Source organism: Ovis canadensis, chromosome 2 (genome assembly GCF_042477335.2).
Source record: "Ovis canadensis isolate MfBH-ARS-UI-01 breed Bighorn chromosome 2, ARS-UI_OviCan_v2, whole genome shotgun sequence".
Classification (NCBI taxonomy): domain Eukaryota; kingdom Metazoa; phylum Chordata; class Mammalia; order Artiodactyla; family Bovidae; genus Ovis; species Ovis canadensis.
The window spans coordinates 225,693,314-225,720,216 of NC_091246.1; the positions used below are offsets into that span (position 1 = coordinate 225,693,314).

The window sequence follows — 26,903 nt, forward strand, 5'->3', positions numbered from 1 at the left end:
TTGTGCCTCAGCCAGGGAGGGACTGGTGAACAGCTGGGGAAAGAACCTAGAGGATCCAGGGAGATTCCATGTCTTAGCCAGGAAGGGACAGGTGAACAGCTGGGGAAAGAACCTAGAGGATATATATCCAGGGAGATTCCTGATAGGCAGGCAGTTATAGGTGAGGGCGGTGAGTTGAGGAACCCTGAAATCCAGCAGAGGAGGAGGGTAGCAACACCCTCACATGCCCCTCACTGGTTCCTCCTCAAGTCCAGCCACAAAATCCACACAGACACGTCTCTGGGAAGTATATTTTATTTACATTTTTAAAATCTGTTAACTAACATCTCTTCCTCCTTTCCACCCCCAGAGACTTGGGAAGGGAAAGAACGGGAACTTCAAGGACCTACTCCCCACATACAAACACACACCCCCATGGCTCATACCAGCAAAGGAAGTGAAAGAGAAAGAGGCCTGAACCTCCCTCTGAAGTATCTGCCGGGTCTGGGGAAGGGGGAGGGGAGGGGGGGGGAAGGAGGGGCCCGAGGGGTGGGTTTCTTAAGAAAAGGAAGAGACAGAGAGGGAGCAAGTCAGTTTGAAGGGGTTGGAAAGTAGTCCAAGGCCCCTCCCCTCCTCTTCCCTCCTACCCGACCGCCTCTGCTGTGGGGGGTCTCCCTGCGCCCCCTCCACACCAGACACAAAGCAGACGCTGCAGCTGTTAGCGGTCAGGTCTCTGGACACAAAATACTTTTGCTTTGTGGTCTCCTGACGTGGTCACCACCAAGGAGGCATCTCTGTGGACAGAAAGCACGGTTGGAAAGGACTGGAGAACCTAAGGCCCACCCTAAGCCCACCACCCAGGGGCACTTTGGGGGGCTCTTCCAGTGTATCCCCAACTCTAGACCACTAGTGCCTGGTGCTAGGCTGACCAGCCCACATCTGGTGAACACTCCTGAAGCCAGCCATCAGCCTAGGGATCAGGGGAGAGCTGCCCGCATGGGGGAGGCAGTCCCAGCCCCTGAGCCCAAGAGTGAGATGAGACACCACACCATCAACAGAGGACGACTCCTGCAGGCCCCCAGCACAGCTGCCTAGGCAGGCCCAGGCCTTGGGTCCCAGCTTCCTTTAGCAACCCTCCCACACTTTAAGAGCCCCCACAGGCTACTCTCACCTTTCAAATACGCAGAGACCCTAGCGCTTGCCAAATTCACTTACTTGCTAAGGGCAAAGTCCAGGATCTCAGCTGTGTGGCCCCGGTAGTCAGTGAGCAGGCGGCCAGTCCGAGCATCCCAGAGGCGCACAATGCCATCCAGGCTGCAAGTGTAAACCACGGCGGTGCCTGCCTCCCACAGCAGCTGCACGATGCCCGACTGCAGAACGGTACACAGAAGCGGGGTGCATCAGGGGCATCTGCTCCCAACTCTCAGGGAGGGAGGGAGGGATGATGGACCATAGGGAGGACTGGACAGGAGCCAGGTCTGGGGCAGATGCTCCCAGAGGACCTGGGCTGCCCCACAGCCTGTACCTGGTGCTGACACTGGTGCCTAAGGGTCTGTGTGGACAAGTCATAGATGGCCAAGGTCCCATCCAGGTAGCCAACAGCTGCCAGAGGCATCCTGGGCAGAAGAGAGCATCACGAAGGCTCGTGGGGGGACCTGCACTCGGTGCCTCTGTCCTCTCTGGCCCTCCACCCCCCTCCCCCAAGCCCGTGTGCCCAGGCTGAGGCCGCGCTCACACTCACACACTGCAGAAGCCCAAGGACTCCACAGAGTTGGACTCACTCTCCTCCCCTTCTCCCAGGTTCGGCTGGGAGGCCACAGTCTCGGGTCTGAAAACGCCCACCACCTATGAGCCAGAGGACAGGATCAGAAGAGGGCCTGGAAACGTGATTCTCCAGTAAGAGAAGAAAACCACTGGGGTGAGGAGGCTGAGTGAAAAAAAAGACGAAACGGAGACGCAGAAAGCAGAGGGCCCCACAGCCAGACTTCCAGGTCCCACTCACCTTGCCAGTGGTGGCACTGACCAGCTTGGCCTGGCAGTCTACAGAGCCAGTGAGGATCAGGCTGCCATCCTGGTTGGTGGCGACACAGGTCAGAGGGCCCTGGTGACCCTCGGTCCCTAGGATGAAGCAGGGAGGAAAAGTCAGGCTTCATCTTGACCCAGGTCTCGGCCCTTTCCCCACAAAGGCCTAGGTTAACACCTTCCCCACCTCCGATACCTTTTAGTACATGGATAGGGTTTCCCTGCTTCAGGTCCCAAATCCTGATGGTGCCATCTTCATAACCAACTACAGCACGCTTCCCTAAAGGATCAGAGATGCAGGTGAAGAGTCGACAACCAGCACAGACACATCAGCACATCAGGCAAGAGAAGAGGGAGGCAGACAAGGAAGCGAGGGAGCAGACAGTGCCCCAAGGAAGGCCCAGTTCCGGGTGAGAAAGGGGGAGCTGTTTGCTCTGGTCCTGGGAGGTCCCTGCTCCCAACAGCAGACCTCGGAGTTTGCTGACCATGGGCCAGGAGGGTGCCAGGAAGGTATGGAACCCAGACCCCACGTGTCCACACTCAGGAATGCCACTCTCACCATCAGGGAGGACTCGGCCACAGGTGGCCGGGCAGTTGGGGCCCTGGAAGGTCTTGCAGTCACCAGTCGGAACCTTCCACATCCAGGTGTTGCCATCAGCCGTGCCCGCCAGGAGGACAGGTGCCCGAGGGTGCCACTCCATCCACTGGGCAGAGACAAAGGCTCAACAGGGGTACCCCCTACCCCATCTTGCCTAGAAGCCTGCCCCCGGAACTCCACCAAGCTCTCCCTGCTACCGAGTCAGTGGGGACATCCCAGGTGACGGGCCCAGACACTCCTGCTATCCTCTGGGAGAGCACTGGCTCAGAGCTGGCTTGATCCGTTCAAGGTGGCATGGGCCCCTGAGCTCTCCCCACTCCACTCGGCCCTCAGAGTTGAATCCTACTGTGACAGTCTCACCTCTAGATCTCCTGCTTCAAACGACCAGACCTCCTCCTTTGTGTCCACCTGCCACACTTTTAAGAGACCACTCATGTCTCCTGTGGCCACTAGGGTAGAGTCATGGCTGAAACCAGCACAAGTCACGGAGTCTTTATGGCCTGCAGAGAGTGAGCAGAAAGAGAAGAGAATGTCGGGGTACCTGGTGCTGGGGATACAGGACCCAGGTGTCCAGCCCCCAGAAAGTACCAGCTTGGAAAAACAGGATGAGTCCCCACAGAACAGGTAACCAAACTCAGAGCTGCTGCAGAGGCCAACACCCCCAGCTCTCCCCAGGCAAGACACTGCTGGGCCCCCACTTGACCGTGTGTAGCCCAGACTTATGTCTTCCCCATTCTGTCCACATCACACCTCTGCCTGAAATATCCACAGCCTCCTTCCCACTCCCATTCTCCGTCACTAGTGCCGCCTCCTCCAACTCTTTCCCTGACTCCCTTGGCCAATCAGCGTCTCCCTTCCCCACGCCCACAAAAGACTAGGCTATTCTTTGGGGCTCTTGGGATAAGCATAGAGCTGGCAAAACAGAGGTCAATAAATGGCTGTTGGATGTACAACCACTGCAGGCCAGCCCCCTAAGACCTCCAAAGAGGCAGGACTTCACCGAGCCCCCTCACCTGCACACTCAAAGAGCAGTTCCCCATCGCTGAGCCTCCACACAAAGGCTTTGTCGTCTTCGCCTCCTGTCACTGCCAAGGTGTTGGTCTTGGGGTCCAGGCTCACACAGAACACTGATGCTGTCCCAAGAGATATTCCAAGAGTAAGGAAGTGGGGATCCCACCTAGGTCCCGTCCTTCAGGACCTTTGGGGAGCCCACCCCGTTCCACCTAAAGCAACATGTCTTTCTTCCTAGAAAAGAAGAGTGCATCCAAGCTCTTCTAAGTTTCAAGCATTCAGTTGTTGAAGTCCTCCCCAAGCTTGCCAAATTCTAAGTCCCTCCCCAGGACACATCACCCTCCTGCGCTCTTCCCTTCACCCCACACTTCTGTGGTGGACAAGAGGAGGGGACGTGTGTAGGGCTTACAGTTCTCAGAGTGGGATGCCACCAGGTTGGGGGCTGAGTGAGGAAAGCCTGTGTTACTGGTTCCTTATCAAAAGTTAATATTTAAGAGGTTTATCCATAAGGTACTATTATCCCTAATTCAGAGTAAAGGAACTTTTATCAATGACAACTTTTTAAAAGGAAACTAAAGCCTAGAGACGTCAATAAAGATCATAAACAACCAAATAGCAGAGACAGGATTTGAACCCAAGTGTGTCTCAACCGACTCCAGGAGCCAACAGCTCCTCCACCACAAAGGCAACATTTTCCCACCGCTACACAGCGGATGATGTTCTAATGTCCACCTGGACTGATCTTAGGACAGCTCTCCCCAGGGACCTACCAGAATGCAATGCAAAAGTGACCTCGCTGTCGTCGGGGCCCTCCATGCTGCCAACCACCCCTTCCTGGGGTTCCAGGACCCAGCCCTCCTCATTGCCCTCTTCTTCTTCCTCTTCCTCGAAGTCCACATCTTCCATCTCCTGGACCAGATCGTCTGCTTTGGGGAGAGGGTTAACAGACGGTGTGCGGCAGGCGGGAAGAGGGATGGCAAGTGTGGGGAGGCCCGAGGCTGGGGTGGTCATGTGGCGAGAGGGCAAGGTGAGGTCAGACAGGAGGGGTGAAGCGGGGAGGGGGTGAGAGGCGGCAGGGAGGAGGGGGCGTGCGGAACGAAGGACCGGAGAGCTCTGAGGATCTGGGGTTGGCCAGAGACCGTGTGGGAAGGGAGGACCGAAGGAATGATGGGAAGGGGGTGTGTGAGGGGAAGGGCCAGGGGAGGCGTCAGGGGAACCCCCACCCCGGGCCAGGCCTGAGAACTAAGTGTGGGGCTGGGGGAGAGGGGAAGGGCGAAGGAGGTAAGTAGGAATGACAGGTGGGGTGGGGTGGGGAGCAGAGGGGGGAAAAGCCGGGGTCAAAGGCCAGGGGTAAGAGCCTCTTGTCCCATGGCCTGAGGATCCGCAGCTCTTACCCGGGTCCGGAGGACCAGGGTCCAGTTCTACCACCTCGATAATCTCTTCGTCACCATGGAAGCTTAGAGTCTCCAACGGGGGGGTGTCAGCAGCGGCCCCGCTCTCCGATTCGGACTCCATGCGGCGCAAGCGGCGGACCCACTTCTCTGGGCCCAAACGCCTCCCAGAGTCAGCTCTGCGCGACGACGCGGAACTCGGGCCCCTCCTCCCGGGAGGAAGTAGGCGTAGGCGACTCCCCGGCAGGGAGAGCGACGGCCTCTTGACCAATAGCGAAAGGGGTGGACCGGCTGAGTCACCAATCACAGGGCAGAAGCGGGAGACGAGGCCGAGGCGTGGAGAGGAGAACCCAAACTCTGCCCGACCTGACTCCGCCCCCAACAGGAGGGAAACAAGCGAGTGTGCGCGCTTCCGGGCTCTCCTGGGAAGAGTAGTTCTCTTGGGTACTCTGCTTGGGCTTCTGGGAGTTGTAGTTTCTGATCTGTAGGCCGGACGGATACAGCGGGGGAGGCCCCTTACGCAAACTACAATTCCCAGCGGGGACTGCGGTGAAGGGGGGGTGGGATCTGAACATGGCGGCGGTGGTAGCTGCTACGGCGCTGAAGGGCCGAGGGGCGAGAAATGCCCGCGTTCTCCGGGGTAAGGAGAGGGACCCCGGGGAGGGCGGGACTGGAGGGGATACCCTTTTTTTTCACATCCCGCTAAGCTGTAGCAGGAGTTCAGGGCTGTCGATTGTTGGCCCGCATCCCTCTGCAGGATTTTAGAGTCTGGGGGCTAAAAGGTGCTCTTTAAAAGTCAACCAGTCCATCCCTCAGCCTACGACACCTCTGGGGTCTTGCATGGAAAGGGAGCCTCAAGGAAGCCTTTTAGACCCCCGCGCTCCAGGTGTTTCACACTCACCGCAGTGCAGAGGAAAAGGGCCCTGGGCTTCTGGAGGCTTGGGTTCTAGCCCCGGATAATTAGCAGTTTGACCTTGGGCGAAGCGGTTCGTCTCTTGGGGCTTCAGTTTCCTGTTCTATAAAATGAGGGGATGGAGTAGACTACCTTTAAGCTCCCCCTCCAGTGCTAACATTCTGCAGTTTGCAAACCATTTCTCGGATTTTCTTTCACACGTCTCACGCGAGCCCCACTGCAGTCCCTTCACATCCTGAGGTCTGAGGAGATGAAGAACAGCGAAGCTCGCTCTCCCGGCACTAGGGTGATGAGCCTGCAGTGACGTGGAAGCGGCTTTCAAAGGTGCCACCTCGATGGCGATTTTCCCATTTCCCTCTGGACTCTCTCAGGCACCTGTTACTCCAAATTGCAGTCACTCCCCTTCCTCAGATTTCAACCAGTCCTCCCTAGGCTTTCTTCTCCTCTTCTCTTAACTGACCTTCCTTGCCTCCATTCACAGGGATTCTCTCAGGAGCCACTGCTAACAAGGCTTCCCAGAACAGGAGCCGGGCACTGCAAAGCCACAGCTCCCCAGAGTGCAAGGAGGAGCCTGAGCCCCTCTCCCCTGAGCTGGAATACATCCCCAGAAAGAGGGGCAAGAACCCCATGAAAGCTGTGGGACTAGCCTGGTAAGTTTTAACTAACTCTTTGCCCACCAATGGGGAGTGGCACCAGGGGCGGGGGGCGGGGGGGGGGGGGACCCAGAAACTTCTCCAAGTTTCAGGTGATGAACTGAATCCAGGGTTGCCAGGACAGAATGGCTGGGTGTGAGGACTGGAATCTCAGAGGACTGGAGCAGGGGAGGGAGGTGACAAAGTCTGTGAAACTGGAGAGAGAGTGGGTTTTCTGTGCACTGAGCTGAGCTAATCTGATTCAGATTTGGGTCTATGGCCTCATCCTCTCTTTTGGGAGCTTGGGGCAGGACCCAGTTGAGGTTTTAATTGAGATCATGCAAGATTATGTTAGTTACACAGTAGTAGCACCTATAAGTCAGAGAATGCAATGGCAACACACTCCAGTACTTTTGCCTGGCAAATCCCATGAATGGAGGAGCCTGGTAGGCTGCAGTCCATGGGGTTACTAGGAGTCGGACACGACTGAGCGACTTCACTTTCACTTTTCACTTTTATGCATTGGAGAAGGAAATGGCAACCCACTCCAGTGTTCTTGCCTGGAGAATCCCAGAGAGGGAGGAGCCTGGTGGGCTGCCATCTATGGGGTCGCACAGAGTCGGACACGACTGAAGCGAGTTAGCAGCAGCACCTTTAAGTAAGATGTTCAGTGTATTGTTATTTGGATTTGATTCTGATCTTAATACCGTTGTTCAGTTGCTCGGTCATGTCTGACTCTTTGCGACCCCATGGACTGGAGCATGCCAGGCTTGAGCAATATTAAAAGCAGGGAGAAATTAATATTTTTTTCCAGCACCCGAGGTGTGCCAGTCCTTTACTGTGTATTGTTTTAGTCCTTCTGAGATAAATAGGACATCCCTATTTTACAGAGGAGGGAACTGAGGCTCAGAGCTGGGTTTTCGCCAGGTCTTATAACTCCACGCCCTTTCTCCATGCTGAAGTGCCTCCCACATAGCAGTTGCTCAGGTTAAGGAGAGTCAGGGATGGGGTGTGGGGCGGTTTAGGCAGAGGGAACTTTTGCCAGGACTTGGAGAGGGAAAGAGGTTGGGCTTTCTGGAGAACCCTGCACAGTTGTTACGGCAGGCTGGCAGGGTTCATGCTAGGGAGTGTCAGACTAAAGGGAAAAGGAGTGACAGGTGGGCAAAGACCCAACCACAAGGCCTTTTGTGCCGTGCCTGGGAGTTTGAGCTTGGCCAGGAAGTGATGGAGAGCTGTTGCGGAGTTCTGAGCGGGGCAGTGGCAGGACCCGATTCATGCGGGGCCTTCCAGCAGCCAGCACTGAAGCTGAATAGATGCGAGGAGTATTACAGTGTTGGTGCAGTTGATGAAGCTGGAGTGAGGTTCTGCCCAGCTCCTCTGGCTGAGGCTCGGCCCCTCCCCAAATCCCATGCACATCTCCCCACCCCTAGGGCCATCGGCTTCCCCTGTGGTATCCTCCTCTTCATCCTCACCAAGCGGGAAGTGGACAAGGACCGTTTGAAGCAGATGAAGGCTCGGCAGAACATGCGGGCATCCAACACGGGCGAGTATGAGAGCCAGAGGTTCAGGGCCTCCTCCCGTCATGCCCCATCTCCTGAAGCTGGGTCGGGGGTGCAGTCCTGAGGAGCACTGCAGCCCTCCCCTAAACTCTACTGACTGTGGCCTCCAGACTGTCCAGTCCTTTCTGGTCCTTGCCTCTGAGGCCCACCAGAGGGCGCACGAAGCCTAGGCTCCTGCCAGCCCCATTCCTCCTGAAAAGCCAGCCAAAGGCAAATAAAGTCACCGAGTGTCTGAGTGGAAAGGAACCAGGACTGGGTTTGTGAGTCCCCTGGGATGGGAGGGGCACAGGGTGGGGTTGGTTACTCCTGTGTACTCCCTCTCACAGAAGCCTCAGTGTTCTAGGCTGAATAGTTGGGGAAACCACAGAGACTTAAGTACAAGCCTAGGCTCAGGCCCCAGGGAGTGAGCCCTCAGAGCTGCTGGCCAGGAGGGTGGGGTTCCACTCAGCCTAAACAAATAATAAAGAGAATCAAAGAGGGTGTTCAGGGTGTGGAGTTTTTAAAAAACACTTATTCTTCTCAGCCGAGTCCAAATGACTCACCCTCTCTGGGCCTCAGTTTCCTTGTTTGTAAGAGGGATTGAACTAGTGATTTCTAAGGTAGGAGTTCTAAACCTTAACAGTGTGGTCCATTCCCACCCCCACCCCCACATGCAAAATTGTGTGTACACATGGAGCTTTGAGGGGAAGACCAGTTATATCTCTCGTGTGCTTTTCTAAAGGGTCCGGGATTCACAGAAGGTCATGTGCTATGAATCTGAGCAGTGCCTGCCAGACCTGGGGTTGAGCCATCCATCACCAGGAAGCGCTGGGACAAAGTATATTTGGTTATCGTAGAAGGTACCAAGACAGAATGCAAGGATAGGATATGGATGTTTTGGGCAGAGCCGTGACTAGTTCTCCGAGAACTGACCCCTTAAAGTGGAGAAAACCAGAGCCAAACAGGGTTTTACCTTCTAAACATAAAACTTTATTTCAGTTATGTCCCTTTGTGGGATATATTTAGGACCAAATACTTAATAAAGAAGTCCTAATTGTATCCTTGGGCTGATTTGGTTTCCACCCCCACCCCGTAGAGTGACCCTTGTCCCCCTTCCCCATTGCAGCTTGAGGCACTTGGTGTCATGAAGAAAGCAGTAGTTGGCTGGAGAGCCGGGGCATCTTAAATCCCCTCAGCGTGAGTTCACAGACTAAGAGGGGCTTCTCCTTCCTTTCAGGGCCCTCCCCAGTTAGCAGAAGGGAAGCCCGTTGGGTACCACGTAGGCTTCCATATCTCTCCAACAGGATGGGGGACCCTGCCCACACCCTAGGCTCTCTTCACCCTAGTTACTTCCTGGCTATAGTGATCCTACACACCACCCCATCTCCTGACTTCTGCCTTCACTTTCTACTCTGAGCAGCCTGAGCACAGGAAGCAAGTGGTCCCACAGACTATAGAGATCTCAGAAGTACCAGAGAGGCCCCAGGCAGCTTCAGAGAACCAGGTGACTGCCAGGGGGCCTGCTCTCAACCACACAAGCCCTGAGGAAGCCTTGGACAGATGCTGCTCTCAATTGGCCACAGTGCTTGACCTGGTTCACTCTCTTCCTCCCCACCCCTGACCCAGATCATTATATATATGCTACCAAAAGAAGGGGTTGAAGCAGGGGAGACAAACCCCCTCTACCTTCTTGTGTTGAAAGGTGCTAAGGGTTGCCAAAAAGTACAAGATATTGAGTCCAGGAGGCAGGGGACAGCTCTCCAGCTTTGCTGGGATTGAGAGCGGAAAAATGTTCCAGCTGTCAAGCCCAGAAGCCCATGGCAGGAGTGGGAGGAGAAACCTTATCACCAGGAAGTCCCTTCTCCTTCTCATGTTCCCTTTTAGCTACAGAATAGGCTCTTTTCACCCCACCCCACTCCAACCCCAGCTGTTAAGGCTTTGGTGCCCTGTAGTGGGGTGGAGGGAAAACACACATCTTTGGCCCAGCTCTGTCCACTAAGGGCAAGAGTTAGTCCCTGGTGGCTCCCACGGTAAAGCGTCTGCCTGCAATGCGGGAGACCTGGGTTCGATTCCTGGGTCGGGAAGGTCCCCTGGAGAAGGAAATGGCAATCCACTCCAGCACTCTTGCCTGGAAAATCCCATGGATGGAGGAGCCTGATAGGCTACAGTCCATGGGGTTGCAAAGAGTCGGACATGACTGAGCGACTTCACTTTCACTTTCCTCCAGCCCCACCAGGTACCTATACATCCACAGCAAGAGAAGCTGCCCATCCCCAGACAGAAAGAAATATGGGTGTATTACTTGAGAAGGAAATGAGTGTAGGCCCAGAGCAGGGTCACAGGGCCCAGCCCTCTAGGGAAGGGAAAGCCCAGAGGTGCTCCTTAATCTTGCCTCCCCACGAGCTGCAACACAAAGGTGAAGATGTGGACGATATCTGTGTAGATCTGCAGGGCACCGGTGATGTAGTCCTCCGGGCTGATGGAGTGCCTCCGGTTCCCCAGGACCATCTGTGTGTCATAGGCCAGGAACTGCAGGGACAAGAAGCCACACATGAGGATCCAGGGGCTCAGTGGTCCACAGACCTGTCCAGGGAGCCTCAGGACCATGAGGTGTGCTCAGGGAACACTTTAACAAACAGCAGAAGGCATGGTCTCTGTTTTTAAGCAGTTCACAGTCCAGAAAGGGAGAGGGACACTGGAAAAGTGTCGTCTCTGGAATACGGCTTACTAAGAATTCTCAAAGCAAGCAATGTGAATTAAAGACAGGAATGCCCAGGAAATCAGTGGAACCTCCAGACAGTAGGGAAAGGCAGCTGTGGCCCCACTCCCTGCCTCTCAAGCAGCCTACATTCAGCACCCACCCGGTCCCATACTTCCCACTCCCCTTCCTAGAGTGGGCAGGGTCTTACCAAAGTGAAGCAAATGGCCCCCACAGCGGCATAGACCATGTGCAGCCAGTAAACCTGGGGAGAGAGGACAGGGATGACATTAGAGAACTTGGTAAAGCCCAGATTGAGGCAGGCCCTCAGGACCATCTTCCCCCCTGGGATTCTGGCCAAGTGGGAAGATCCATGAGAGAACTACCTCTCCCTTCCAGATCCTGGGAGAAATTAAAAATGCTAACATGCTTGGCAGAGAAAACAGAGGCCATCATCCAGTGGCTATATGAAATCAATCACAGCATCTTTTAGCCAAACCATTTTCTAGTTAGTCAAGGTACAGAGGTGTCCACTCTGCTTCTGGAAGAAAGTGGTTGAGTTATGGCTCTGGGAGGGGCAGGCCCAGCCATGCACTTTACCCTTAGTCATGTCAGCAGTCACTAGACCGTGTTGCTGCAGCCCAGCCTAAGAGGGACACCCCCTAACCAACAGATGAATGGCAGAGTCAGGGGGCACCCCCAGGGCAGCCTTGTTCAACAGCCCTCCAGGGACCTGAGCACAAGGGCAGGGCCAGCCATGGTCACATGGGTAGGCTCCGGTCACGTTCACCCTGCTGTTCATGTGCTTCCCCTTCCCACCGCAAAGCTCCCTTCAGCCTAGGGCCTCACATGCTGCCCCCTGCTGCCTGGAAACAAAGAGGAGAGACAGTGGTCCCTAAGGGCCCTTCCAGCTGAGCCCATCTTCTCTGCCCTCTGGATTCCTCTGCCAACCTGCCTCCGAAAGCCTGGTCTCAGCTGTCAGACAGATCACACTGCAGCTTCTCATAGGAGTCCCATGATGCTGTCTGGGGCCTCAGGTGCTACGGCTCCCAGGACCTGGGTCTCCAATGATACCCCAGTCCAAAGGATGGCGCCTCAGCACAGTTGAGAAGTTCTGGAACCCAGAGCCATCCAGAGGCCCATGGGGCCTGCCACACCGAGATATACAGAAAGTCTGCCCTGAGCACTGGGTTCACCGACCCCAGCTCTGCCGGGACACTCACGTATTTGAAGGCCAGCACAATGGCAGTGATAATCCCAGTCACTACCATCACTATTGCCAGGACACAGAAGAGGCCTGTGCACGAGGTGAAGTCCACCTGCCAGGAAGAGAGAGGGAGGCACGTGTCAGACAGGCCACAGCTAGCAGCCCGGCCAGCCAGGCCCTGCCTCCTCCGGGGGCTCAGTGCTGCCTCCTGGGGCACTCGGGAGTGACCGTGGCACTCTAAGCACAGACACAGGAAGCAGAGTTGTGGATGTAAATGTGAAGGGAAGGCGCTTCGGGTCTCTGAGGGAGACCCCTAGTATAAGGATCTGGGCCCTCCCAGGCCTGCTCGAGTGCCAGGCCCAGAAGGTCAGGTCTGTATAAGAAAGGGGGCTGGGGTGGCCAGGGAGGGGCTGGCCCTCCAGTGCCCTCACCTTGGTCTGGAAGCAGAAGATGGTGACTGAAATGGACACCACAGCAGTGATGATCATTGCGATGATGACGGCTTTGGTTTTATACACACTGCAGGGAAAGAATTAAGAGAAGCTAGAGGCCATGCACAAATGACTTCAAAACTACAGCTTTCTGGAAGTACCATGCCCACCGTGCAGCCATACAGGCAGCTGCCAGCCCAGGGGTGCCCCAATCCCCTATAAAACACACCACCGTGTACTGACTGCCCCTGAACGCACCTGGAGATGGTGCCAGTCATGTAGGCCATGGCAAGAGTCTGAGGGAAGAACAGAGACGAGTGAGACACTTAACAGAGCCTGTGGGACATCCCTGGTGGCTCAGTGGTTAAGACTCCAAGCTTCTAAGGCAGGGGGTGCCGGTTCGTCCCCTAGTCAGGGAACTAAGATCCCACATGCCCCGTGGTGTGGCCAAAAATAATTTTTTTTTTAAAAAAAAGAGGGACTTCCCTAGCGGTCTAGCAGTTGGGACTCTTTACTCCCAATGCAGGGGCCCAGATTTGATCCCTGGTCAGGGAACTAGATCCCACATGCCGCAACTGAGACTCGGTGCAGCCAAATAAATAAAGAATAACAAAATAAATTTTAAAAAGAGAGGGGCAGACAGAGCCCTGGAGGCATGGTGGGGACACTACGTGTCACCTCGTATGAAAATGGCAGCCACAAGGAAACCGAGGGCAGAGTCAGGTCGGGAGAGAGCCAGGGCCATCTTCCCCCACAGGGTCCCGTTCCTTCCCTGGGCCCAGCCCTCCCTCACCAGCTCCACCCCCTCCCCCGACCCTGTGACTCACAAGGAGGATCAGCAGGATGATGTTCCATGGGAAACGGCGTCTGAAGGGAAAGAAACCATGACTTAGTGGCGTGTGGCCGGCCAGGTCTCAGAAGTAAGGTCCTGGCTTGTGCACCTGGAGAATGAGGCCTGGACTCAAGGGAGGGGAGGCTGGCATGGCCCTCGGGACTTGCTGGTGGTTCTGTGCAAAGACAGCAGGGCCAACAGGACAGACCTGGGCTGTGGAGCCACAGAGACCTGGATTCGTCTGCAGCTCTTTGACTACTTGTGTGACTGTGAGAAAGTTCCTTGGCCTCTCTGATCGCTGGGTTCTTCCTATTTGTTAAAGGGTTAAAATGCCACGTATCTTGAAGGGTAGCTGTAAGAATAACAGCTAGATAGCTAAACAGATCCCACACACACAAGGCACTTGGCGCCCAGCTGAGCAGTAGCCAGTAGCTGCCTCCACCATCTTCTTCACCTTCATCATCATCATCATCACTCAGATGCTGTAAGGGGGCTTCCCAAGTGGCGCCAGTGGTAAAGAGCCCGCCTGCCAAGGCAGGTAGACGTCTAATCCCTGGATGGGGAAGATCCCTTGGAGGGGGGCATGGCAACCCACTCCAGTATTCTTGCCTGGAGAATCCCATGGACAGAGGAGCCTGACAGGCTATAGTCCACAGGGTCGCAAAGAGTGGGACACGACTGAAGCGACATAGCACACATGCACGTCCTTGCCCCCTCGCCATCCCTTCCCATGGTCTAAGTCTCTGGGACTCACCTGGGTCCCTGGCAGCAGATGAGGGTCAGGTATGTGGCCAGGAAGACAGCACTAGGGAGAAAGAGACGGAAGTAGTCTCAGGCCCACTGTGCCCCTCAGCACCCCCGGCCCAGCCTGGTGGCACTCACCAGCCTGGCAGGCTGGAGGCCCAGAGAGGCGTCTGGAAGTCTAAGGGGAAGCTGCCCAGCAGGACAGGATCACCCTGGCCACGGGCACTAAGGCCATCGGTAACGGGAGGCCAGGCCTGGGAGGCGGAGGAGGAGCCGCCAGAGAGAGAGGCGGCCAAAGTGTGGGCCTGGCCTGGGAGGAGGCCGCAGGAGCCACAGAGGGGTGGCCGGAGCGTGGGCCTGGCCTGGGAGGAGGCCGCAGGAGCCACAGAGGGAGGTGGCCGGAGCGGGGGCCGGGCCTGGCCTGGGAGGAGGCCGCAGGGAGAAGCGGCCAGAGCAGAGGCCTGTCCTACAGGATGCACACGGCCATGGGTCCCCCACCCCCGCTCTCAGGAGTCCCCTGACACTCACACTCGGTGGCACACACCACACGGCCCAGCACAGCTGGCAACTGGGACACCCCTCCCTCCAAAAGGATTCTGATTCCTGCTAGTCAGCTATCACCCCTCATCTCCAAGCCCCCAAGTAGAGAAGAGCGCACACTCACTAGGATGCGTAGTAGATGGCCAAGTTTGCCCTCACGAAGTCACCGACCGGCTTCCTGTGGAGCAGAGAAGACACAAGAAGAGTCATGCCAAGGCTGTCCACCTCCTGCCGAGGCCCTACCCCCCTCTCTCAGCACCCGCAGCCAACCCCCTCTTCCTGTCCATGGGTCGAGGGCCCACCCCAGCCATGCTCCCAGCAGGGGACCCAGAGCGCAGGACCCCAGAGCCACCTTCAGCTGTGCAGAGAGGCCCAGAGACTCACACGAAGGTGAAGACAGCGATGATGGCCACCGTGACGAGCAGCTGGATGGAGATGATGGTGTAAACCTGGAATACAGACACCGGGGACAGCACGGTCACCACCCTCCACTCCCAGCCTTCCCCCGGAAGCAGCCAGCCCCGAGACCAAGCAGCCCAAAAGACCTTACCACCCTAGGTCTGCTCCCATCTTCCAGAGGTAGGGAGGTGGTTCCTTCTTCATTTTGAAGGATCTACTCTTCCTTGCCACCTGAGAGCCCGCCCCAGCTGCACTGCAGCCTGCCAGAGATGCCAGCCCAGTGACGAGTCCAGCTCAGATGCTGAGTCTGGCTCAGATGCTGTGCAAACCTGCAGGGCTGACCCCATCCCGCTGCTCCTGACATCTCCCCTTCCTGGCCCAACACCTGGCCTTCACTGACATTCACTGCCCTGCCTCTGCCCTGCCCCGCCACACTCCTGGGTATGGCCTCTCTGCCTGCAGCAGTTCAGCCTGAATGGTGACCAGGTATCTCTCTACCCTGAGCAGGTGCTGGGGCGAGGTGAGATGGCGGGCAGGGGCCTGCGAGTGCATGTGATCAATTCTGGCTTTAAATTGCTGCAGTGTAACAGGAGAAAGAAGTTTGCAGAGGGCAGAACACTTCAGCAGGGCTGTTCAGATTGAACCTGCCCCCCAAACGAGGGCAAGGAAGAAAGAAGCAAAAGTGGGTGAACACAGCTTAGAGGAGCTGGGGGTGCCTCAGAGGAGAGCGCAAGGCTAGAGAGGACCAGAGGACCACCATTCCTGTTGAGGCAGTCCCAGCGCAGGATGGAAAAGAATTTCCAGACACAGAGTATTGCAGAAAGGAGTGAGTTTATTAAGAACGAAGAGCACAGATACGCTCTGGGCACTGCAAGCTAAGCGGGCAACAAACTCCTGAAAAGCCGGGGAGAATCAACAGTTTTCATGGGTTAATAGCCAATTTTTATAGCCTCAAGACAAAGAAAATTCCTGGAAGGCTGGCGTTAGGTGACTGGTTGAGGCGCTATAGGGTGTTTACTGCAGTTGGCATCTTTGCCTAATTGGGAGTCAGGAAGCTTGTTAGTAATGATCGGGGGGCTTTTGGCATTGGGGCTCAATTAGTTTTGGAGGTAACCTTGGTTCTGGGCTCCACTTCTGTGGCCTTGGTGCAAAGCCTCCCACCTGTGGCTTGGGGCAGGACTCCACTTTCTCCCCTCTTCTTATCAATGGGCCAAATCACAACCCCAGTAGCCCAGATTCACCTGCCCACCAGCCCATATCTCACCTTTCGGATGAAGGCATGTCGGACTTTCCTGTCATCCCAGTCTCCAGATCCAAAAGTGTCACTCACTGCTCTCTCCCCGCCATCATAGCCATGGCCTGGGCCTGGGGACAGATCACACATGACCAGCTGGGGACCCGGGACCTGTGGCCTCAATCCCCAAGCCTCTGGAACACTATCTCAACAGTCTCAGGGATCTCCAGCCAAAACTCAGGAATTCCTCTACCCAGCAGGTCCACCAGGTGCCCCCGGAGCGACCTGAGTGGATACCGTGGGGAGCGGTAGGTCCCTGGCCGAGAGGGGCCTGAGGTGTAAGCACTCCATCGGCATGATTCCACTGAGGGGTGTGAACACCCGCCACCCCTGCCGTCAAGGGAACACAAAATCTTAAGGAAGGCAGGCAGGTGTGGGTCAGAGGAGCTGGTAGGGTCAGAGCAGGGACTCAGGGATCGAAGGAGGGAAAGGGAGACAGAAACAGCACATGCGTGTGGAGGATGCAGGACAGGGTGTGCAGCCTGTGGTCTCCATCAGGCAAGCACTAGGATTCTGGGAAAACAGAAACGTCAGGGCTATCTGTGCACAGGGCAAAGCATCGTGGTAAACGTGACTGGTGGGCCGGTATTCACACCAGAACACGAACGGCCTGATGAGCTGGCTGCACTCCAGGGTTCCAGAGATGCTGCAGGGGCTCAAAGCATTCCTCGAGTGCCTCCCTGGGAACTGCTTTCAAAATCCGCAGGCGAGCCACATAGGAAAATCTCACCACATTCTAATATCATTTCTGACCAGATTTACCAGCCATGATGTTTATCAAACATCCAAACGAGTTCTGGATGTTTGCAAGTCAGGTGTTACCTTAAAAGATGAGGATCCGTCAGCACTGAGAATATTAAAAAAAAAAAAAGTGCTTCAGGTTCCGGTGAAAAGTGTTAGTCGCTCAGTCATGTCCGACACTTTGCAACCCCATGGACTGTAGCCTGCCAGGCTCCTCTGTCCATGGGATTCTCCAGGCAAGAATACTGGAGTGGGTTGCCATTTCCTTCTTAGCGGCAGTTCCTAAAGAAGAGAGGGCTGTGGGTGGGTGGCAACTGCCTAGCAGGGAAACAGACATGGCCTCCTGAAGTAATTCCTTCAGTAGCCACTTTCTCATCTGATGTGTAAGTTCTGGTGTGTGTCTCACAGACTCAGTCTCCTCGCTGAATAAAGGGGCTGGCAGGTGGCCCAGGGGTTGGGGGGCTAGGAGCTGAAGGAAAAGGCAGAGAGGTAACAGAGATGGGGAAACAGAAGGAGAAAGCTAAAGAGAAGATGAAAAAGGAGATGAAGGAAGTTAAGAAAGAAAGAGAGGAAGTGCCCTCATCAGTATTGCCTCTTCCCACCCACCCTCAGCGGCCCTGCAGGGACTTACCATAGTTCATGGGCATCGGCTGGACTGGGGGCATAGGCTGTGGGTAGCCAGCAGGGTGACCGTAGCCAGGCTGTGGGTAGGCAGGGTACCCCCCGGGCACGACAGACGGCTGCCCGTAGCCCCCTGGGGGCAGAGAGCCAAGGTATAGGGGGCTGCGATCCTCATATGGTGGAGGGGCACTGGCATGGGACATGGTGGCTCAAAGGCTGAGGGGAGACCCCAGCTGCTGAGACCTGAAACCGAGATGAGAAAAGAAGTCATGAGTGCGTAGGCCCAGCTCACTGAGCCCCAGTCCACCCTGCCTCTGCAGAGAGGACACCTTCGGTCTCTCCCCAGCACCGAGTGTCATTCCCTGCCCGCAGGCCACTGTCCCCACCCCCACAGTCCCACCCACCCCACCAGCTCAGCCCTGCCCCTCTGCCCTCACACCAGCCCCTCCTCACTGTGCAGTTTCCTGCCATAGGAAAGCAGCAGGCAGCAGGTGGGGTAAGCAGTCATATGGGTGGTATGAGAGCAGGGGGTTCTCTTAAGTGATCACTTCCAGTGACCAGGGAAGGAGCCCGATGACCCCAGCAAAGCCACTGGTGAGTCACAGAGCCAGCCAGGACCCACTGAAGGGGGCAGCCCAGCCCCCACAACAGCTGGCAGGAGCTGCAGGCCTGAAAGGAGGAGCTGGGGAGAAGCCAAGGCCTCAAGTGGAAGTCAACAAGCCGGTCCCAGGGCCAGAGTTGCCAGGCCCAGAGCAGGAGGGCACGGGGCTGGGGAAGGTGTCAGGCTGAGTCAGGGGCCGCCAGAGAGGCCTGAGCATGTGGGTACATGGGCTGAGCCCTGGGGGCTGGGAGGCTGCACAGAAAAGCAGGTTGGAGACAGGACTTTCTGGTTTCTTCAAATTACAGCTGAGGAGGAGCTTCAGGCATGTGACAGCCTATGGCTGCCACCAGTCGCTTCAGGGCCGTGCCAGGGAGTAGAATGCCAGGGAGTTCTGGGCCCTCAAACCCCCGGGGAGGGGAAGACGCCAGGCCCTGGTAGCCCGGGGATTCCTGACTGTTTGCCCCCAGGGCTGGCGGCTGAGAAAGGTTAGACTGCTGAGGAGTGATACCAGAGCCAGCCAGTGCCCTCTCTGAAGTAGGAGAGCCCCACGGCTGGGGAAGGGCAGAGGAAGGAGGGGAAGGGAACCCCAGAAACATCCCGAAGGGACTCCCAGGCTGTACGGCCCCAAGTGCTCAGTTCCCCTGGGGGACTCAGGCCCAGAGCAGTAAAGTGACTCCCAAGATCACAAAACTAGCACATTTAATAGTACAAGAGCTGAGGTCTTCCAGGTCCTGGGTGAAAGTGAAAGTGTTAGCTGCTTAGTCATGTCCAACTATTTGCGACCCCAGACTGTAGCCTGCCAGGCTCCTCTGTCCATGGGATTCTCCAGGCAAGAATACTGGAGTGGGTAGCCATTTCCTTCTCCAGGGGTCTTCCCGACCCAGGAATCGAACCAGGGTCTCCCGCATTGCAGGCAGACTCTTCACCATCTGAGCCTCCAGGGTAGTCTAGGTGTCCTCTGTACTATGCTGGGTTCTCTATGCCTCTTATGCCAGATAAATGTCCTCTGGATCTGGTATCCCCCTCTGAGGTGGCAGAGATGGGGGCTTGGGAAAAGTGGAGGAGGAGGTCCCTGGAAGGGCCGAGCCCTAACAGAGTCTGAGCCCCTTCAGAGGGCCACAGCTGCCCCCTAGAGCATCTCCCAAGGGCACACCTTCCTTCAGGACCCCACAGGGAGGATACATGCCCAGGTCAAGGTCAGCAGACATCTCCAGAGGCTCTGCTGGAAGGGCAGAACAGACCCCTCTTTTTAGGGCCACTTGCACAGTTCAGGGAGCAGATAAAGGACTGTCCTAACCAACTCTTCTCTGTCGACTGGGATAATAGAGAGAGGAAGGTGGTAGGGAAGGGTGAGGCAGAGGGCTCACGTAACAGGCCAAGAGTTATTTTGAGGAAAGCCGTTCTCCATCTTCCCAGAATGAACGAATCAGACAGCAAGAGTGTGTCAGGTCAGAAACAAGAAGGACCTTCCTGACAGTGAGGGTATGGCAGCAAACCATGGGCCACGGTGGAGGCCCCACACTTTGCGGTAGAGCGCTCTGACGAAACGGAGCAGAGGGCGACAGGAAGACCCAACGCTGAGTGCTGTGAATTCAAGAAACAGGGCGGGCGACTGTTTTTGAAACCATTTGTGGTTTATGTCAGGGTAGCATAAACAGTTACAATATGTATATCTCCTTAACAGACCTTCTTAGAAAAGGAAGGAAGAGAAACCGGACCGTCCTTCCCTGAAGCAAGAGTCTCCTCTCCCCACTGCCCCCTCTCCCCAAACACCCTTTTAACTCCACCAGGAAGACCATGCCCCATGTGCAGGAAGCGGGAAGGGCAGGCCACCCATGGAGTAGGGTTATCTGTCATTACTGCCCTGGGCCCAGCTGACAACAGTGTCAAAAAGCCCACGAGACACTGGCAGGGAGGACCCTGTGGTCGGAGGCCCCAGCTGGCCGCCTGACAATGATGTCACCATGACCTGGTCCTGTCAGCAACTCAGGGTGCCCTTCTGTGAAATGGGGTGAGAGGCCCAGATGATCCCTGAGCTCACATCCAGCTCTAACGGACTCCGGGCCTGGAACTTATCTGAGGAGCCCAGTTATGTGGGGCCTGCCCTTTGCCCAACCGGCCAGCTGCCCCACCCCCTCAAGCCAAGCCTGACAAACAGGTCCCTCCCCAAACCAGTGGGAAAATCAGGGAGCATGAGGCCGGCCTTGGATAGACCCCCAGGCCGCCACGGTTCAGGCCTGGCACAGAGAGCCGCTGACTCGCGGAGATACCCTCTGCCCTCCCGCGCCCCTCCCTGTGATGCTTCTGGTTTCAGAGGAGCTAGACCTTCTGCAGGGGGTGCAGCAGCTCACAGTCCAGTTCTCTGGGGGCTCAGCCACCAGCCCATGCTCCCCAGAGACCAGCACTAACCAGTTTACCTCACTGTGTCTCAGTTTTTCCACCTGGAAAGTGGATTTACCACTATAATAGTACCCTCCACAGAGCTGTTACAACATTTAAAAGAGAAAATATGTGTAGAGTACTTAAAATGGTACCTGAACACTACCTGTAGTTGTTATTCCATTAAATCCTTATGATACCCCAATAGGGTAGATACATTATTATCCCTGTTTACAAATAAAAAAATAGAAGCTTAGAAGAATTAAGTCACTTGCCCAAGGTGACTTAGCTAGGGTGTGATAAAAGCAAGACTCAGCTCCCAAAGACTCCAGAGCTCTGAACCCCTCTGCTTTCCTCCTCATCCCCCTTTCTGTCCACTCATCACTTCTCAGCTTCCCATCTCAGCCTCTCTACTGACAAAAGAGGGCTCACACAGCAAGTGCACAATGAACCATTCAGCCCCTTCCATCATCCCCATGGTTCCCAATCTCTGTGCAGCCACCAGGAGAAGAGGGTGGTCAGAGATAGAGATTCTTAAAACGTCAGCACTAAAAGGAAACTCGCTCATCTAAGGCAAGCTGACCCCTCGCTTTACTAGCCAGTCCACCACGTTTGGGGGTCGGGGGGTGTAGAGGGACCTGTCCCTGGCCATAAAGCAGGGGCCGGGGCCCAGAACTACATCCCAGCTCTCTGGTGTAGAGGCCGGTGCGCAGGAGACGGGGAGCATGTTCAGGCCAGTCAGGGGAGTGCTAGGCATAGTCACACCTACTCTGAGCAGGATCTAATGGGCAGGAACCTCGGGTCCCAGGGCTGCCAGCATGGGCAGCTTCTGAGCCTGCTCCCTGGCCAGGGCCTGACCTACCTGAGGCCCTGACCCCTTCCCCATCATCAAGGCCTCAGCTAGGGATGAGTTTGGGGCCGGTAGGTGACCAGGAGCAGGGAAAGGCGGAAGTGGTCTGAGCTGACTTTCATGACTGTGACTAAAGGTGGGAGCTGCAGGAGAAAGTGGAGTCCAAAGGAAGGGGAGGAAGAAGTGGGAGAAGATACAGACAGAGTGCAGATGCTTGATGACCAGAGACCGGAAGCCAGGAATCAGGTCACTGAACTCCACCGGCAGCTAACGGAGGGCTCGGCCTCCAGGGGCTAAAACAGACCTTCAAGGCGCCCCCATCAGAAGCCTGAATTATCCTAAAACGCAGTAGGCATTCGGTTTCTACTGAACACCCTCCCACAACAGGAAACAAGACTGTTTCGTGGCAAGGAGCTTGAATCATTACAACATGCTTCCTCACGATGCCTTTTATCAACGCATTCAGGCTCCACTGCACCCTTGTCAATTTAGATCTGACCTTGCTCCCCATTCTTGTGACCCCCATTTTCATGACCCATCAGGAAGAAGCCAGAACCTCTCCTTTCTCCTACACAATCCCCAGACCCAGCCATCAGAAGTGGGAGGGCCCAAACACAGGACTTGTTGGCTGTCCAGGTTTTCAGAGGCAGCCTCGGGGAAGCCAGCTCCTTCCCCTGGTGCTGTCTCAGTGTGGCCAATGTGCTCCCCGCCAGCTGGGGCTCAGGTTCAGGCTCCCTGGGAGGAGGGCATCTGAAGGGTTAAGGCTCTGGAATCTGCTAAGAGGAGGCTAGATCTACTGCAAAAGGGTGTGTGTGTGTCTGTTTGTGTGTGCTGGAGGGAGGGGTGGAAAGGAGCAGCTGACTGGTCCAGGCAACCCGTGCTCCTCTCTGCCAGGAACGGGTGCCCAGGGCCAGAGTGGAAAGAATAGCTCAGGGTGAGTATCTCAGGAAACCCCACCCAGCAGCAAAGCCCCTGGCCCACTGTGACCAGGTCTCTCGTGACGGCCTCCTCTCCCTTTTCCTACCCCAAACCACCCCCCCGACCATGTCTCCACTCCCCTCCAAGAAAACACTTGGCCCTCCTAACCCAGCACAGAGCCAGGAAGGCAGAGGAATAAAAAAGATTCATCCAGGAGTGGCTGAGCTCGCCACCAGGTCTGACTCACACAGACCCAAGGGCCCAGAATCAACTTAACCTTCTGACCATCTGGCCTCTGAGGTCAACAGGATGAAGCCGAGAAGATCTGAAAACTGAAAACGTCAGAGCTGGAACAAACTTTAGAAATCATCTGGTCATCTGACAGACCAGGAAATCCCAAAGCCAAGGAAGTTCCTGCCCAGCCAGTGACAGGCCCTCTTGGTCATGGGTTTGGAACTTTCATTCCCAGCCCTGCCCACTGTCGGAGAACTCAGAGTAACAGACGTCAGCACACACACCCCTGAGGCGGAGCCACAACCAGCTCCCCTCCCCCAGTTCTCCTGGCCCTCCTGCTCAGAAACAGATAAGGCTGCCAACTCAAGACCTCCCTCCCAGCCCTGGTCTCCAGGGGACTGAGGTGGCTCTAGTCTCCCAGGAAGGGGAAGCCATGGGAAGACCCAGGCACCCAGCACTCCCATCACCCTTCAGCATCATCAGTGCAGGTGATTTCAGAGACCCCTGTCAAGCCAGAACAGCTAGGAAATCCAGATAAGGAAAGCAGGCGGCATTAACCGCCGCTGGATGCAGCTTCAGAAACACAGCCCCATCCACCTCCTTCTTTTGTGTTTCATCTTCTCCTGCCTTTTCAGTTCAGTTCAGTCTCAACTCCCAGATGAGGCGGGGAGAGGCAGACAGATAATTAACAACCCCTAGTGGAGAAGGGAGATATACCCCCCTCCTGCAGTGGGCAGGGAAGGAAGAGAACCACTTAGAGCAGCAAGTACTGTCTACTGACTATCGGGTACCAAGGACGTCTGCTCCTCACAAGGGCCCTATGAAGTGCAATCCTTATCCCCACGCTACAGATGAGAAAACTGAAATTCAGAGAGAAGTTGATCCAAGGTCCCGGAGCAGGCAAACAGCAGAGATAGGTTTGAACCCAGATCTGAAGTCTGACTTAAGGTACTGTTTGCTTTTACACCTACCTGGAGGCAAAGTCCCTGAGGCCCCCACCAGTCGCCTGTGTGAACAAGCCAACAACAACACCTGGATGGACTGAGGAAGTAAAGACCTTTCTCTCATTGATACCAATTCCTTTCCGCTTGTTAATCCGAAAGTCAGTCCTTGTCAGAGCCCTGGCTTACAACGCAGGGAGCTGAGTTCTTGTCCTGGTTCTGGTCCTAACTCCACTGTGAGAGTCAGGATGGGTCTTTTCACATCTCTGGACTCAGTTTCCTCATCCATAAAACAAGTGTCATGTCCGACTCTTTGCGACCCCCATGGACTGTACCCCGCCAGGCTCCTCTGTCCATGGGATTTTCCAGGCAAGAATACTGGGAGTCGGTTGCCATTCCCTTCTCCAGGGGATCTTCCTGACCCAGGGATCAAACCAGGGTCTCCTGCATTGCAGGAGGATTCTTTACCATCACCAAATGATCAAAGTCCATTCAGACTCTGAGAATATCTGCTTTTGAATGAACAGCTAACAGACCAGAGCAGAAACCTTCAGGGCGAAATGTCTTGCTTCCTAAAGAGTCTCTGCCAGATGCAGCCTCATCCTTATCCCGTCTGGAGGAGGCTGAGGCACAGGGTATGAATAGGGTATGGGAGTGGCCACAACTCCCTCTCCTTCCTCTCTGGACTCTAGAAAGCTAGAAGCATCCAGCCAGGTGTTTCCCGGGCTGCTCTAAAGAACACAAGATGTTCTCCCCAGGAGATCTCCTGCCCCAGGAGATGTTCATGGATGAGCTCAGAAACAGAATCCATATCCCCTTTTGGAAATTCACAAGACACCATGGCATAGGAAGCTTCCAAGTTCTACAGTGAGCAAAGCTATTCAACTTTGTTTCCTTCAAACTTTCTTAAGCCTGAAACATTTTTATACAGTCACACCTAGTTGCCATCCTGGGGGCTGCTGACCAGGCCACCTCTGTTTTACAGATAGTCCTGGGAATGATTCATGTCCTAACTCATCATCTTGTTAAACCCCTGTCCTTAGCTGGCCCCTCGGAACAGCCACACTCAGTACCAGCTGTGCCCCCTCACTTGTAGGGCCAACTCAATGCCCTGATCCTCTGCGAGGGTTCTTCCTCTCTGCCACCCCCACACAGCTGCTCTAAACTCCAAGGTGGAACTCACTGCAAAGGGCTGGGAGCATCTCCAAGCAGCAAAGAGCCAGGAGGCTGCCATTCCTATTACCTTCACGTAATAGGAAAAAAATACCAATCATTATATATACAAGCAAATGGGCTTCCCTGATGGCTCAGCTGGTAAAGAATCCGCCTGCAGTGCAGGAGATCTGGGTTCAATCCCTGGGTTGGGAAGATCCTCTGGAGAAGGGAACGGCTGCCCACTCCAGTATTCTGGCCTGGAGAATTCCATGGACAGAGGAGCCTGGTGGGCTACAGTCAATGGGGTCGCAAAGATTCAGACACAACTGAGCGACCGTGACTGTCACTTTCACATATATAAGAACAAGGACTTCCTCTCATCCTCCTCCCTGACCAATGTACTGACTATCCTCCAGGTACCCAGCACTGTGGCCTGTGGACTTCTAGGTATCATTTCTACTTTAAAACAAGACCCAGGTTTGGGCCCAGATCCCCAGAATCTTAGCGGTGGAAGAGTCCGTCAAGGCCATCCCTTCCTCTGCATTCCCATCAGAATACTCCAGAAAGCCCACATGAGGGTTAGCCATACGGTTAGCAGAGACCTTCTCCCCCAGTTGCCGTATGAGCTTCCACTCTCTGGCCCTTCCGGTGCAGCTCTCTAAAAACACACAGTATGTGTCCCTTCCCTGGGGCTTCTGCTCTTTGTGAAGGGTCCAAGGTGACAAGTTTGGGGGATGTAAATGCCCTTCCAGCTGAGCCATTCCCATGGGAGGAGGCTGAGCTGAGGTGGCTATTACCCCAGCTCATGATGTGAGGTTCTCCACACACTGGAGGTGTACCCCATCATTACCTCTCTGACGTGCCCACTTTTACAGGTGAGGCCCTGAGGTCAGGGCACAAGAAGAGAGGAAGTCAGGGCCCCTGACCCCTTGTGTGATCCCACCACTTTTAAGTTATAAACCGGGTCTCTGGGGCCTCGTGGCTGGAGAGACAGAGCAGGCAGGTGAGGAGGAAGTATGGCTGCCCCCTTGCCTTTGCCCCAGACAAAGCAGCCCCAAGGGCTCCTGGCTCCTCCTGCCACCACTGGCCAAACCAAAGGCGCCAGCTTTGAAACCAAAGCTCACCAGTGAGATGAATATTTCAGAGCCCCAGAGAACTGGACACCCGAGGGACCTTCTGTGACATCTGGCTCTGACCCTAGTTCCCAGGCCAACTCCCACCTCCCCCGATCCCATGACCAGGTTCCTCGGGGCAATCCCAACCCCAGAGGAAACTGTGGGGTCAGAGGGGATGGTGACCCCTCAGGGAAGACAACAGCTAGAGCAAAACCCACAAGATCAGGGCCAAGCCTCCAAACGGCCTGCCTCTACTTCCTTCTTGCTGGCTCCGCGGTTCTCCCTGCTCCGATTTTCCTGCTTGGTCTTAACTCCCACCCAAAGAGGCCACAAGGAAGAGAGTACTTCCCAGTCCTTTTCAGAACCCAGCCTGAGGGCAGTGGCCAGAGCAGTGTGAGGGAGAGGGGACTGAGGCAAAGGCCTGGTGGCAGAGGTGACAGGTTCCCCACACCAAGGATGTGAGCTGCCGGGGGCTTCCCAGCGGCTCTCTCCCTCACTCAAATACCCGGTCACCTGTCTACACCCAAGCTGGCACCAGGGCGTCAGAGGCGGCCGAGGCCAGTCCCGGGCCGCCCCTCTCCCTCCACCAGCTGAAGGCCCCTGACACCCTTTCTCCCACGCACAGCTGGCCACCCTGGGGCTGGCCCTGTGGACACGCCCCGCGACAGATCCGCAGTAGGAAGCAGGGGCCCGGGACACCCTCAGACCCCCAGCCCTGATCACCCGCGCCCACAGCCCCGCGGCTGGACTCCCAAAGCTAAACAGGCGCCACTCGCCCGCCCGGGGCGCACAGAGACAGAGAAACTCAAAAGTGAGGGCGACAGAGCCCCACTCCAGCCCGCCGCGCACTCCGAGAAAGTTTGGGGCGCCGCCCAGGCCCGGTCCGGTCCCCGCCGGCCTGCGGTCCCCCACGCCCGCCGGCCCCGGGGCCCCTGGCTTGCCTGGCGCTCCGGGCGGTGCGTCGCCGGCCTCCTGGTGTCGCGAGTCCTGCACTGCCCGCGCCGGCCTGGGCAGGGCTGGGGCTCCGTGCCCCGCCCCGTCGCGCCGGCCCCCGCGACGCGCTGGGGTCCGCCCCGGTCCCGCCCGCATCCGCCTGTTCCCGCTCCTCCCAAGTCCGTC

General features: G+C 56.0%; 3 protein-coding genes across 5 annotated transcripts; 1 reads left to right on the forward strand and 2 right to left on the reverse strand.

Moving 5' to 3' along the window:
- Window positions 1–278: 278 nt before the first annotated feature.
- Window positions 279–5,401, reverse strand: AAMP (angio associated migratory cell protein). 2 transcript variants are annotated; one of them, XM_069578313.1, is made up of 11 exons: window positions 5,005–5,401; window positions 4,381–4,536; window positions 3,613–3,732; window positions 2,960–3,099; window positions 2,561–2,705; window positions 2,198–2,281; window positions 1,982–2,097; window positions 1,721–1,824; window positions 1,505–1,595; window positions 1,195–1,349; window positions 279–773 (listed from the first exon to the last, which is right to left on the reverse strand). In XM_069578313.1, the coding sequence occupies exons 1-11, from the start codon at window positions 5,123–5,125 to the stop codon at window positions 698–700; spliced, it is 1,308 nt and encodes a 435-aa protein (XP_069434414.1). In that variant the 5' UTR covers window positions 5,126–5,401; the 3' UTR covers window positions 279–697. The 2 variants fall into 2 exon arrangements, with proteins under 2 accessions (XP_069434414.1, XP_069434415.1); XM_069578314.1 differs by having other exon boundaries at window positions 4,381–4,533; window positions 5,005–5,364.
- On the forward strand, window positions 5,361–9,143 carry LOC138434197 (probable hydrolase PNKD). 2 transcript variants are annotated; one of them, XM_069578326.1, is made up of 3 exons: window positions 5,361–5,641; window positions 6,396–6,564; window positions 7,977–8,585. In XM_069578326.1, the coding sequence occupies exons 1-3, from the start codon at window positions 5,575–5,577 to the stop codon at window positions 8,167–8,169; spliced, it is 429 nt and encodes a 142-aa protein (XP_069434427.1). In that variant the 5' UTR covers window positions 5,361–5,574; the 3' UTR covers window positions 8,170–8,585. The 2 variants fall into 2 exon arrangements, with proteins under 2 accessions (XP_069434427.1, XP_069434429.1); XM_069578328.1 differs by lacking the exon at window positions 7,977–8,585 and adding an exon at window positions 8,827–9,143 and having other exon boundaries at window positions 5,423–5,641.
- On the reverse strand, window positions 9,052–26,903 carry TMBIM1 (transmembrane BAX inhibitor motif containing 1). The gene is made up of 12 exons (XM_069578325.1): window positions 26,726–26,903; window positions 17,602–17,834; window positions 16,200–16,300; window positions 14,921–14,985; window positions 14,661–14,714; window positions 14,007–14,057; window positions 13,248–13,287; window positions 12,679–12,716; window positions 12,421–12,508; window positions 12,006–12,101; window positions 10,994–11,047; window positions 9,052–10,613 (listed from the first exon to the last, which is right to left on the reverse strand). Exons 2-12 carry the CDS (start codon window positions 17,792–17,794, stop codon window positions 10,467–10,469), a joined length of 927 nt encoding a protein of 308 aa, XP_069434426.1. The 5' UTR covers window positions 17,795–17,834; window positions 26,726–26,903; the 3' UTR covers window positions 9,052–10,466.

Excerpts from the sequence above, each read along its gene's own strand:
- AAMP (XM_069578313.1), bottom strand. The coding sequence starts at position 5,125 with ATGGAGTCCGAATCGGAGAGCGGGGCCGCTGCTGACACCCCCCCGTTG. Across the intron at positions 4,537-5,004 it reads CCCTGGTCCTCCGGACCCGG|CAGACGATCTGGTCCAGGAG; the intron begins GTAAGAGCTGCG and ends CTCTCCCCAAAG. Across the intron at positions 3,100-3,612 it reads ACTGCTCTTTGAGTGTGCAG|GCCATAAAGACTCCGTGACT; the intron begins GTGAGGGGGCTC and ends CACTCTCTGCAG.
- LOC138434197 (XM_069578326.1), top strand. The coding sequence starts at position 5,575 with ATGGCGGCGGTGGTAGCTGCTACGGCGCTGAAGGGCCGAGGGGCGAGA. Across the intron at positions 5,642-6,395 it reads AAATGCCCGCGTTCTCCGGG|GGATTCTCTCAGGAGCCACT; the intron begins GTAAGGAGAGGG and ends CTCCATTCACAG. Across the intron at positions 6,565-7,976 it reads AAAGCTGTGGGACTAGCCTG|GGCCATCGGCTTCCCCTGTG; the intron begins GTAAGTTTTAAC and ends CCCCACCCCTAG.
- TMBIM1 (XM_069578325.1), bottom strand. The coding sequence starts at position 17,794 with ATGTCCCATGCCAGTGCCCCTCCACCATATGAGGATCGCAGCCCCCTA. Across the intron at positions 11,048-12,005 it reads TTGTGCTGGCCTTCAAATAC|GTTTACTGGCTGCACATGGT; the intron begins GTGAGTGTCCCG and ends CTCTCTCCCCAG. Across the intron at positions 10,614-10,993 it reads GGGCCATTTGCTTCACTTTG|TTCCTGGCCTATGACACACA; the intron begins GTAAGACCCTGC and ends TTGTCCCTGCAG.